We start from the raw sequence: 12,316 nt of genomic DNA, 5'->3' as shown, positions 1-12,316 counted from the left end.
ATTTCAACTTCATTTCAATAAGTTCAAATGTGTACTAGTGTAATGAACTGGATGTGTTTTAAATATACAATAACCAGGTTTATATACTTATTGTCACGATTATTAGCTGGAGTGCCCATGAATTTCAGTAGAGGGCACTCCACTCAGGACTCACTCAAGACCCATCATGAACTCCATTTCCCACAAGGCCTCATTCCTGGGACTGATTGCACTCACACCTGCACCTCATTTCCATACACATATAAGCTGCTCTCACACATGCACTCATTGCGAAGACTTGTTTAGCCCGTCTGACATTTCCGAGCGGTTTTCCTTGTGTTTGTTCCTTCCGTACCTGACCTTTAGATTGTTTTACCAACTCTGATTCTCTGCTGCCTGCCCCGACATCTGCTTGTTTCTGTTATTGATTCTGGATATCCCTAACATGCCTGATGCCGTTACTGATTATTGCCTGTCTGACCATTCTTATACTAAAAGTTCTGCATATGGATCCGAACGTCTCTGGCTCATCGTTACACTTATTGTCCTTAAAGCCATCTTGTTTAAATCTCACACATTTAAGGCTGTATGCATCCTTCACAGCTTGCCATATTAAAACATATTCATAAATTTTAACCAAATTTTTCAACTGAATTATGCAGATTCTTAGCAATTAGCAATTCTTAGCATTTTGAAAATGTGATTATTTAAAAATAAATGAATAAATGCAAATAATTAATAAAAAACTATGCCATGATTTTGAAAGCAGAAATTTCATTATAGGTATGACTGAAAAAATATGCATCACAAGTTTATTAGTTTATGTTTAAACTGTATAATTCAAATTGATGGAATTTGAAATGCAATTCGAATATTTTTTAGTGTGATATCATAGAGTTATAATTACACTGGATTTGTGTCTGGAATAAAACTGATACTCCAAAAAATAACTGTGATCACATTTACTGTAAATATTTGCTGCCAAAATCAAAGCGATTCATGCAATTTTGCCTGATTGCGAAAGATTTCCTCAAGCACATTTTATGCTCATTTTTCATGTCCTAGTCTTATGAGCAGTTGATTTATGCTATCGGTGGACTATTAGGCTATGTTAATAAATGCAATCATTCTGTTATATTATATTAACGGACCCTTAAAAACATGTAATCAAAAATACTTTTTTTAATAGTTATATCATCATATTATTTTAACATTTCAAATGAACATTTTATCAGGATCACTTAAGTGAGAGCATTGAACTGAAAGTAATGTATCCTTATTACAGTATTGTAGTTTGTAAAACTTAAATAAATCATCCCTTAATCACAGCAGCGACTTTTGCTAAAGCAAGAAGCTATGCAATCAATGATTAAAGATTATGCAATGCAACTTAAGTCATATGGCTTCTAAAAAGTTTGTCTTAGGAACCGATGGCTCTATATTTTTTCCATATAGAACCCTGCTTTTTACATTTCAGCATAATTTCTCGATGACATAGAGGTCACAGATGTTATTTCTTCATGTATAATGCCCAGTGACTAAAACACTTCCAGCAAGAGAACATACTCAATCCATTTAGTAATCCTTTAACAGGGTCGTCACTTTAGTCATCTCGCAGACATATAGACATGTCAACGGGTATTACTCAGTGGGTACTCACAATCAGTACACACACTTTCAAGAGAAACCATGTTAATGCATGCTGCAGATTGGAAACTTAACCAACTTCTGTAATATTCATTGTACTCTTAACATCTTCCCCTTGGTGGGCTTTCATCCCACATTCCTGTCCAGCCCCCATCGGTTCCTGCGCACCTAGAATCAAGTCACCCGCGATGTGTGCGATTCACTCAGGCGTGGCGCTTTCTGATGAGGTCACTGACCTTGCTGATAGAAGAGAACGGTCCTGATATGGGGAGGTGAGGAAGGTGGTTACACAGACTGTGGGAACAGTGTCTGGACTCTCTATTTTGTGTCTATCACACAAATTTCAATTCCAGCAAACCACATTTCAAACAATCTCAAACAATGTTGCAAAGCTGTGTAGTTTGGAACAGTTCTGTGTCTGCATAGTTTAATGTTAGTTTCTGATGTCCCCTATATGCTATATGAGCAGATCCATATGTATATGAAATCTTTAAATAAGTAAACTAACAGAAATAGTAGGTGCTTTTATTAAAAATATACATGTCAATAGAAATTTTCCTCACCAGGGTTTCTGCAGGTTTTAAGGAGGTACATTGAAGATCTTTTAAAGGTGTTTTGAGTGTGTTTTTAAAAAGCATGCAACATTTAATGGCATGACTATCTATTTAATACTTGAATATTTCTGATTTACCACTTTTTAATGCTTTAATTTATGGAAGGGTGAAATTAAGCCATTTTTAAGACCTTAAGAAACAGCATAACTGAACCTTATAATGGACTTATTTGTTTCGATAAGTTTATAAGATTTGAACACCAAGGTTCAAACCAAAATTTCACAGCAACTACCTTACACAAAATTGCCTATACATTTACTAATCAGGAATTCCAAGTGTTTTCATCATTATATATATATATATATATATATATATATATATATATATATATATATATATAATGATGAAAACACTTGGAATTCCTGATTAGTAAATGTATAGGCAATTTTTTTTAAGTACATTTTTTACATTTTCATACAATCTGTCTATACACCCCACTGATGGTTAACTAATCACCTACAGTAACTAATAAAGTTTTCACCCGAGATCAGGTTGATTCATGACCTTGCTGCTCAGTATTCATATACTTGGCTAGTGCCTGCTGTAGCAGCGTGCTTCAGAAACCCTCCACCTTCCCCAGCTCCACCTGTATAGATAAGGAGTGATTCATGTATTCTATATGGGGGTTATTTCATATATGTTAAATGTGCAGCAGCAATATTTCTTACTACATATACTTACCATATACTACAGCGCTTCCTTGGGTAAGTACACTGTAATTACATATACTGTAAAATAAAGTGTAAAAAATATTTTTTGTTGTTTTGGAAATGATGGTTCCATCAGTTTTGGCTTGTGACACACAGAAGAATTAAGTGGCACTCAGATTGATGCAATAAAAATGTTTAGTAGTTTTCTAAAACTAAAGTGATCACTGGTCTATCACTGCTGTTTCCTTTATCTGTGAACGTTCCCACATTCTCTCTGGCATTGCGTGGAGGTCACACATATAAGTGTGTCAGTATCTCAGACCGCTCCCTGTGACTCAATGCAAGCAGCCAACCACACAGTCCCAACATCATCAAAATGAAACTTTTTTAACGATTTCAGAAACATCAGTGAATAATTCTGAAAAGCCCCCATACACATGATTCAAACTCTATGAAAATAGTGTGTTTTTCCAATTAAGACTTACGGCAATGGAAACATTATTTCATGCATGTTGTTAATTATCAACAGTCTCTCCAGTCAGACACATGTGTATTCATTCATTTAGACAGCTTTTATAAGATCTACCTCTTCTCTATAGAAAAACAGTGAGGAAAACCTACACAACAAGGAAGAAATAACCAAGGATTGGACAACAGAATTGCCTTGACCTGAGGGACGCATATAAATCCTCAGATAGGAATACAAGGAGCTGTCAAGGTGGTCCCACTTGAAATGTAATACTATCATCTAACTTTCAGAAGACCATCACCCTTGTTGTTTTATGTGCCCAAGGTCAGCTTGGCTTTAATCTTCTAATTGCATGATTGATAAACGGATGCTGGAAGAATTACTCAGCCTCTGAGATAGACCTTATTTAGGACCAGATGACTTATGTGACTCATAAACTTTAAACCCAGAATGACCTGTTGAATACAGAGTACTTAAGCTTTTACATACCTTTCACTTCAGTTCATTGCCAGTACTTCCCCTCTGAACTTATGGATGTGCAAGAAATGCACACATGATGTGCGCCTGAAGGTTAAAAATAAGCAATGCATTAAACACAGAAAATGAGACTGACTCAGTATATTTTTTTCCTAAATCAAATGTTTACACAAGATAAAATAATGAGTTGGGAAAAAGAATAAGAAATAAAATATTTATTTATTTATTTAATAAAAAAATATATTTATTATAGACTCAGAAATCATTCTTTTTTTTTCCTTTCTTTTACCCAGGTGACATATACAATTATAATAATGATTAAGTAGTTACAATTAGTCAAGGCCTATTGTGTGCTGTGTGTATTCCTCCTAGTCTTCTAATGTCATACAATAGCTTTATGCAAATATTAGTCATTATTATTATTAGTAATTATTCATCATTGCTCACTGCCAATCTCCCCCAGTGAGCAGTGAACTCAGCAACTGCTGTAAACAGATCACTGAATCAGTGAGTTGAACCCCGACCGGTGAATAAATCTGATTTGTTAATTAATTGTTTTATTTGTCACCTAGATCAAGCAAATAATTAAAAAGAACCTGCTTTAAAAACTGTTAATTAGTAAATTACTAATTAATTTACTAATTCAGTTCTCAAGTTCATCTCACTCACTCAGTTAGAACAATCATATTAATTTATTTGATGGTATAAATTGGTTGTTTATAAACAAAATTATATAGTTTCCTTACTATCTTTAAAAAAAATGGGGTTTTGAGGGTGATCATATTTAGGGGCATCTAAATGGCTGAAAAATAATCATAGTATGTCCTTGCCTGCCAAGTCGAAAAACAACCAAGATATGTCCAGCTCGTATTTCATCTCATAATTAATACAAAGTGAAAAATAAGCCCCTTAGTAGTAACCTACTGTAAAGTAATATATATTATATTTGTACAGTAGGCCTATACTAAATGCATCTGTAAACTGCATTTGATAGTGATAAAAAAAAAATGCTGCATTCCTGATGGGTGACTCTATTGCGGTATAGAAAATTAGTAGATTTTTACTCTAAGTAAAATAAGAAATTACATTAAAAATTGTGGGTTACAGTGATGAGAATCTGGGGTCTCTTTTTTTTCACTGAAAACAACAACAACATATTCATAAGTCTTGGAGGTCAGTAAATACAGCTAGCCAGTTTTGTGTGAACACTGAACAGTTATATTCAGATCTGCATTTTGTACTGCAAGGGCAATATAGTACTAGTTCTGTTTCCAGAAGAAGAGTTGTAAAAAATCAACTGCTGTATACGCTTTAAATGTTAATTATATCAAACTCACTAAAGCACGCAAATGAACAGAAAATTAGCGCTGTCCCTTTAAGGGAAGTACGTCAGCAGCGCCGGCTAGTTTACAGATCCTCTTCCGGCCGTGAACCGAGGCTGCGAGCGTGGATATTTATCTCTGCTCTTAAAATATTAAATAATATGAGTGTCCCGGCGTTTATCGATGTAACGGAGGAGGATCAGGTAGGTTTGAATAGTTCATAAGCATTTTTTTCGTTATTACACACGTATTTAAACAAAGAAAAAGCATTTTCGCGGAAGCACGCTTTGTAGATGCTAACTTATGTTAGCCTTTAGCTGATCTCAGTACAACGTATTGGTACAGGAATAACACATTTAGCGGTTAATGTTTGTTCATACGTATTATTTGACTTGTTTTTGAGGTTTTTGTTGCATTGTAGTTGGAACACTTCAATATCAACAGGATATTGTGTATCAGTAGTCACGTATCTGCTTTTGTTATTGACAACAGACGTGTCGCTACCCTCTAAGTTAATACCACACCGAGTGTAACCTGTCTGAAGAGCTCGGGCGTTTTTTTTGGTGATGCGGAATGGTGGGGTTATGACTTTACCACTGTAAGAGCTGTGTATTGTTTCACTTGCAGGCGTCAGAGCTCCGGGCCTATCTGAAGTCTAAAGGAGCGGAGATCTCGGAGGAGAACTCAGAAGGAGGTCTGCACGTGGATCTGGCGCAGATCATCGAAGCCTGTGATGTGTGCCTCAAAGACGATGACAAAGGTATGACAGAACTGAAGTTAGAGATTTACTAACTATGTGTTACATGCTAAGCATTACAAGAACATTTCCAGCGCTCTGTGGTGTTCTCTGCAGATGTGGAGAGCGTGATGAACAGCATCGTCTCTCTGCTGCTGATTCTGGAGACGGAGAAGCAGGAGGCTCTCATCGAGAGTTTGTGTGAGAAGCTGGTGAAGTTTCGTGAGGGAGAGCGGCCCTCGCTCAGGATGCAGCTGTGAGTGCTTTCACTCGTATTGTTGAAATTAAAGGGATAGTTCACCCAAAAATTAAATTGTCATTAATAACTCACCCAGTAAGTAACTCCCCAGTAATACTAAACCAGTAAGACTTCTGTTAATCTTCGGAACACAGTTTAAGATATTTTAGATTTAGTCCGAGAGCTCTCAGTCCCTCCATTGAAAATGTATGTACGGTATACTGTCCATGTCCAGAAAGGTAAGAAAAACATCTTCGAAGTAGTCCATGTGACATCAGAGGGTCAGTTAGAATTTGTTGAAGCATAAAAAGTACACTTTGGGCCAAAAATTATGACTTTATACAGCATTCTTCTCTTTCGGGTCTGTTCTGACCTTGTTCATTTGTTTTAATTAAACTCTTTGTTTCTAGCTTGAGCAATCTGTTCCACGGTATGGACGAGAACACAACAGTGAGGCACACCGTGTACTGCAGTCTGATTAAAGTGGCTGCCACCTGCAATGCCATTGCATTCATCCCTACAGAGCTGGACCAGGTATGGACATCATGTCAGAAATAACATAGTATTTCCTGTCCTGCTTTTGAAATGCATCACAAGATATTTGAAGGAGTCTTGAAATGTCCAGCTCATATTTCATCTCATAATTAAAACGAAGTGAAAATTAAGCCCCCTATCTCCAGTTAGTAGCCTACTGTAATGTAAAAAATCTTTACAGTGTATTAAACGCATCTGTAAACTGCATTTGTTAGTGATTTAAAAAAAAGTGTCCTGATTGCTGTGACTATTACAATAAAGATGAGTAAATGAGGCTACAGTAATGAGAATTTGGGGTGGAAATGTTTTTTGTTGTATCAATAAAACCTAGGTTTAATTTTCTTAAGTAGACTTTTTCCCAAATGCATGTCCTAGATCATTGTAAACACCTTATCTTTGCATATTTTGCATTTACTTAAATGCATGTTTATCTTTCCTCTTGAGTGCCACGCCCACATCTGAACATCCAATCAACAACTAATGCACAGAATCAAGTCCCGCCCCTATATCTGATCTCTTTCTATATTCTTGTGATCTGATACATTTCTTTGTGAGATTAAACTTTATAGCCAACATTAGTTTCAACCCTCAAATGTTTCTCTTCGTATTAATGTAATTAGGAAAGGATATTCCCTGCGTGATTGGGTTTTTGTGTTCTGTGCAGGTGCGCAAGTGGATCACAGACTGGAATCTGGATACAGAGAAGAAACACACTCTGCTCCGTCTGGTGTATGACGCGCTGGTCGACTGCAAGAAGAGGTTTCGGCTCGTTTGATTTCAGGTCAGCTGTGTCCAGGCAGCTTGGGGTTGTTCTTTATTTGACATTGCACTCTTGTGTCTTTCAGTGAAGCTGCAGCTAAAGTGATGGTGGAGTTACTGGGCAGTTACACAGAGGACAACGCTTCACAAGCCCGAATGGATGCACACAGGTATGACCTTCTCTCCTCAGGTCTCTGTCAGATCTCCTTTTGTCTTTGTTAGTCATTTACACCTCTGCTCTCCCAGGTGCATCGTCCGTGCCCTGAAAGACCCAAGCACCTATCTCTTTGACCACCTCCTGGCTTTGAAACCAGTGCGTTTCCTGGAGGGAGAACTCATCCACGATGTAAGAAAATGTTTTTTTTTTTTTTTTTTTATGAATACAGCCTTTGAATGGTTTTCAGAAACTCTGTGAATAAAACGCCTCTTTCTCCTTCCAGCTCCTGACCATCTTTGTCAGTGCAAAGCTTGCTGCATATGTGAAGTTTTACCAGAGCAACAAAGACTTCATTGAGTCTCTCGGTGAGTACAGTCTGAACGTCTTGACCATGGCACTCTAATAAACAAAAACACAAAGTACACACACTGTACTGAAATGTTGCTCTACCTCTATGCGATTGAGTGCAGTATGTCTTATGTTTTATTATTGTGCTGGTTAAATTCTCTAAGGAACTTGTATTACTCGGCAAACACTTTTGAAGAGATATTTAACTATGGACCCCAAATTCATTTGAGTTTCTATCTCAAACTGCAAAAACCTTATACAGGTTTTTAAATGCCACTTTTATACCATTTCAAATAGCCAAGGATGCTAGCATGGTTAACCAAACAACATGATACATTATTTATTACCAGTCGAAAGCCTCTGGGGAATCTTTGGAGCAGTAGCCAACAATACATTGTATTGGTCAAATTATTGATTTTTCTTTTATGCCAAGAATCATTAGGATATTAAGTAATGATTGTTTTCAGGTTCAGGTTTTCAGGTTTCATGTGATGTATAGATCTATGTAAATGTATAAATCTCAATTTACATCATACTGACCCTTATGACTGGTTTCGTGGTCCAGGGTCACATTATATATTTTCTTACATTTCTTCATATAATTTAATTTAGTTATTTTCTTTTTCATTTGCATAAAAGAAAAATCGATTTGTTTTGTACTGTGGTTAATCTAGTTTAACTAACTTTTTAGACTACTGTGCATTAGCAATGATGAGTGTTGCTCCATATTGAAAACTGTCCTCTATGCATGTTGCTCATCTTGTATTTGTTTTTAAGTGCAGTGGTGTGTTTCGGCACAGGCTCACTCACGTGTTTGTTATCTGTGGTGTCACTGGGCTGCTGGAATTTGAGTCTCAGCAGTTCTGGCTCTTTTAAAAGGCAAACGTTAATTAGAGCACGATCCTCCCTGCCATTGAGCAGCGACAGCCAGTTCAGACCGGTCCTGATCAAGTGTTGATCTAGCCTCTGAACCCAGGAGAGAACGGCTCAATCACCTTCTCATGTGATGATCTTATAATTAATGTAAACAGATTTTCTGTTGAGAGGGTGGAACGGTGAATATTTGTATTGTCAGCATCTTCTAGACCTACATCCAATAACATCTTAATGGAGCGTAACAGTAGCTGCGTTATGTGCATAAATTCTAAAAATGCACATAAAAAAACCTATGTGCATATTTGAGTAGGATTTATAATCCAATGAGAAAAAATGTGCATAAATTATTATTGAAACCCATTTCCTGAATAAGTTTAATTCAGATCTTTGGATGGAAACATAGCTAGTGTTTTTCCAATCCCAATTTTTCAGCATATTTTTCCCATTAAAGTCTTTGCAAATTATCTAATTGAACCAGGAAAAAAACATTATTGATAATTATTATGACTATTGATTGCCTGAAGTCATTGCCAATAAAATATGCATATATTTTTTTACATTTAGTCATCTAGCAGATGCTTTTATCCAAGCGACTTCCAAATGAAGACAATAGAAACAATCGAAACTAACAAAAGAGCAGTGATGTGCAAGCGCATTACAAATGGGGTTGCACGATTATAACAAAATCATAATTGTCGATTATTCCCTTGAAATTGTAATTGCTATTATTATTTATGATTACCACAGTTTACATTGATGATGTTTATATCATTGTTTGATGCAACTGCATGCTTTATTTTAATATGAAAATAAACAAGCAACTAAGAAAACTAAAATAGTAATAATGGGAAAAACCCAACATAACATATAGAAATAAAAAACATCTTAAGCATGCAGAATAACATAAGTGGACTTTAAACGATTAATTGCTACTTTGAACAATTATGTAATTGTGGTCATTGCGATTTAGAAATGTGATTAATTTTGCACCCTAATAACAAGTCTCAGTTAGCTTAACGCAGTACACATAGCAAGTTTATTATTATATGATAAATAAAAAGAAAACATAGAATAGAAAAAAATAAAGCAAGCTAGTGTTAGAAGCATTTTACTTATTTAAAGCACAGTCCAGTGGTGTAATGTTGCTTTGTAGATCAAATTAAATAGTGAATGCTTCATGTTGTGTGTTCAGGTTTGTCTCATGAGCAGAACATGGCTAAAATGAGGCTGTTGACGTTCATGGGCATGGCAGTGGAGATGAAGGAGATCTCGTTCGACACCATGCAGCAGGAGCTGCAGATCGGTGCTGAAGATGTGGAGGCCTTCGTCATTGACGGTACGGCTCTGCTCTACCTTTGCAGACTATTTCAACTCAGTGTATTTGAAGAGTAACTGTTTCATCACTGTCTGCATGTGGTCATTTATGTCCAACACAAATTCCTCTGACTGGGACAATAAAGTAAATCCTAAGCTCAACTGTGTATGTCAATAGACTGTTAAAAAAGCTTTGCGTCCCAGTTTCTGTACAACCACACATACTTACTGTGTGCCTTCATGTGAATTTCTAGCTGTTCGGACCAAAATGGTCTATTGCAAGATTGACCAGACACAGCGGAAGGTTGTGGTGAGGTAAGTCATTACCTTTCTTTTTTCTGTTTCAGTCTAATTTAAAAACATACAAATACGCTTATGGTTGTGTCTGAAGCCCAGACTGACGTGATCGGTTTCTGACTCTCTTCCTGTAGCCACAGCACACACCGCACCTTTGGCAAGCAGCAGTGGCAGCAGCTGCATGACACACTGTGCTCCTGGAAACAGAATCTGGCTTCTGTGAAGAGCAGCCTTCAGACGCTCTCTCCTTCTGCCTGAGACTGCTGCTTCTGTTTCAATACACATCCAATAAAACACCCATGAAGACCATGTTTCTGCTTCTCTCTCAGTGCTGTATAAAGGATAATAGACAGGCAGATGGTCGTTATTTAAAAAAGTCTTATCACATGATGTAGTATCACCTCTCCAATAAGCCTCATGATTTGCATTTGTTCTAGTCATTGTTTTAAGTATGAGTAATGTAAATGCAGTGACCACTGACTTAAACAGCAGGAAGACACATTGGCAGCATCCAAATTTGCACACTTAGCAAATATAATTTGTGCAAATAACAGGGTTTGGACACAGCAGCAAGTCCAGAAGTTGACAAAATAACAGGGTTGACTTACTAAATTGAGGTAGAATACCTTCATAATTGAGTGTCAAAGGCTGAGGAGATGTGAATGAAGGGAATGGCCTGCAGAAACTGGAAGTGAGTAAGAGAGAGACCGAATACTAAATTCAACTACACGTCTTTATTTAGCAAGTCAAAGATGAACTCTGGAAATGAGAGGATAAGACATTTTTTTAAAACCCTTTTTAGACATGATAATAGTTCCAAAACATGCTAGTCAAATTCAACACCTTTTCAGAATGTTGATTTTGATGCTGAACACTTTAAGGTCGAGATTAATTATGTGAGAAATGTTTCAATGAAATGCAAACTTTCCCTCTTCCTTCCTCTCTCTGTTTGCGCTCACTATCCAAGGTGAACAGTTCATGCCCAAACGATGTGTTGTGTGAGATTTACCAGTTATGTCTTCATTTTTTCTGTCTACCGTGTCCAATTTCATGACCCCGCTTTATCAAGATCTGATACGGGGGTGAATCATATTTCTGCTCTGAGAGAAGTCGTAGCTAATGTTTCTTATCTCTCTGGTTATACGGTGGCCCCAAAAAGCACTTAGGCTCTTAAGACACACTTAAAAATTAATTTCATTGCATTAGAGGATGTATGAAGTATGTTGTCAGTTCTGTTCTCCTTAAGTTCACACAGGTGTAGTTATCATGTTTGTCATTACAAAAAAAAAAGTTATTCTAAATTATTGCAAAATAAATTATATATATATATATATATATTAAATGCCATTAATTTAAAATCCTAAATCAGCTATTTTAATTTAGATATTTTTGCAATTTGCTTCAATTATTGAAAAACTGAAGATGAACAAAAGAGCTTCATCTGAAAGCTGCCCATATTTTACCTGTTATGTGATAATAGTAGCACTCAAATTAAATAATTGTATTCATTTAGCCCATAGGTTTAAATTAATCATGAAGAGTATGCACTGAAACATCTAAATTTTGAAGAACACCATTAGTTACAATTAAAAGTATTAAAATAAAATAATAACATTAAGGGGGTTGTTTTGGGGCCATTATATCCCATGGTCAAATTTTATATTTCCACTTCAAATATTTTTTTTAAAACGAAAATATAAGAACATTAATGTGTCCACAAATATATATATATATATTTCATTATTATTATTATTATATACCTCCGTATTTGATCAAAGATTATAAACTTCCTCTTCCAGAACACTTTGCTTTGTGCTATTTTTCGTTAAAATAAATTCCACATGGTTTCATATTTTGATATCTAGGCATTATTCAGTGACTTTCAGACTTTTTCTAAAG

General features: G+C 36.0%; 1 protein-coding gene across 1 annotated transcript; it reads left to right on the top strand.

Moving 5' to 3' along the window:
• The first annotated feature begins 5,221 nt into the window (after positions 1-5,221).
• Positions 5,222-10,728, top strand: eif3m (eukaryotic translation initiation factor 3, subunit M). Its single transcript, XM_026287994.1, has 11 exons — positions 5,222-5,361; positions 5,786-5,918; positions 6,012-6,150; positions 6,543-6,666; positions 7,331-7,425; positions 7,512-7,595; positions 7,672-7,771; positions 7,866-7,947; positions 9,999-10,142; positions 10,375-10,435; positions 10,552-10,728. Exons 1-11 carry the CDS (start codon positions 5,320-5,322, stop codon positions 10,673-10,675), a joined length of 1,128 nt encoding a protein of 375 aa, XP_026143779.1. The 5' UTR covers positions 5,222-5,319; the 3' UTR covers positions 10,676-10,728.
• Positions 10,729-12,316: the final 1,588 nt, after the last annotated feature.

The sequence above is a fragment of the Carassius auratus genome, chromosome 18, assembly GCF_003368295.1.
Source record: "Carassius auratus strain Wakin chromosome 18, ASM336829v1, whole genome shotgun sequence".
Taxonomy (NCBI): domain Eukaryota; kingdom Metazoa; phylum Chordata; class Actinopteri; order Cypriniformes; family Cyprinidae; genus Carassius; species Carassius auratus.
Note: the sequence above shows the minus strand (reverse complement) of the source record. Positions and strands in the feature narration are given on the sequence as shown.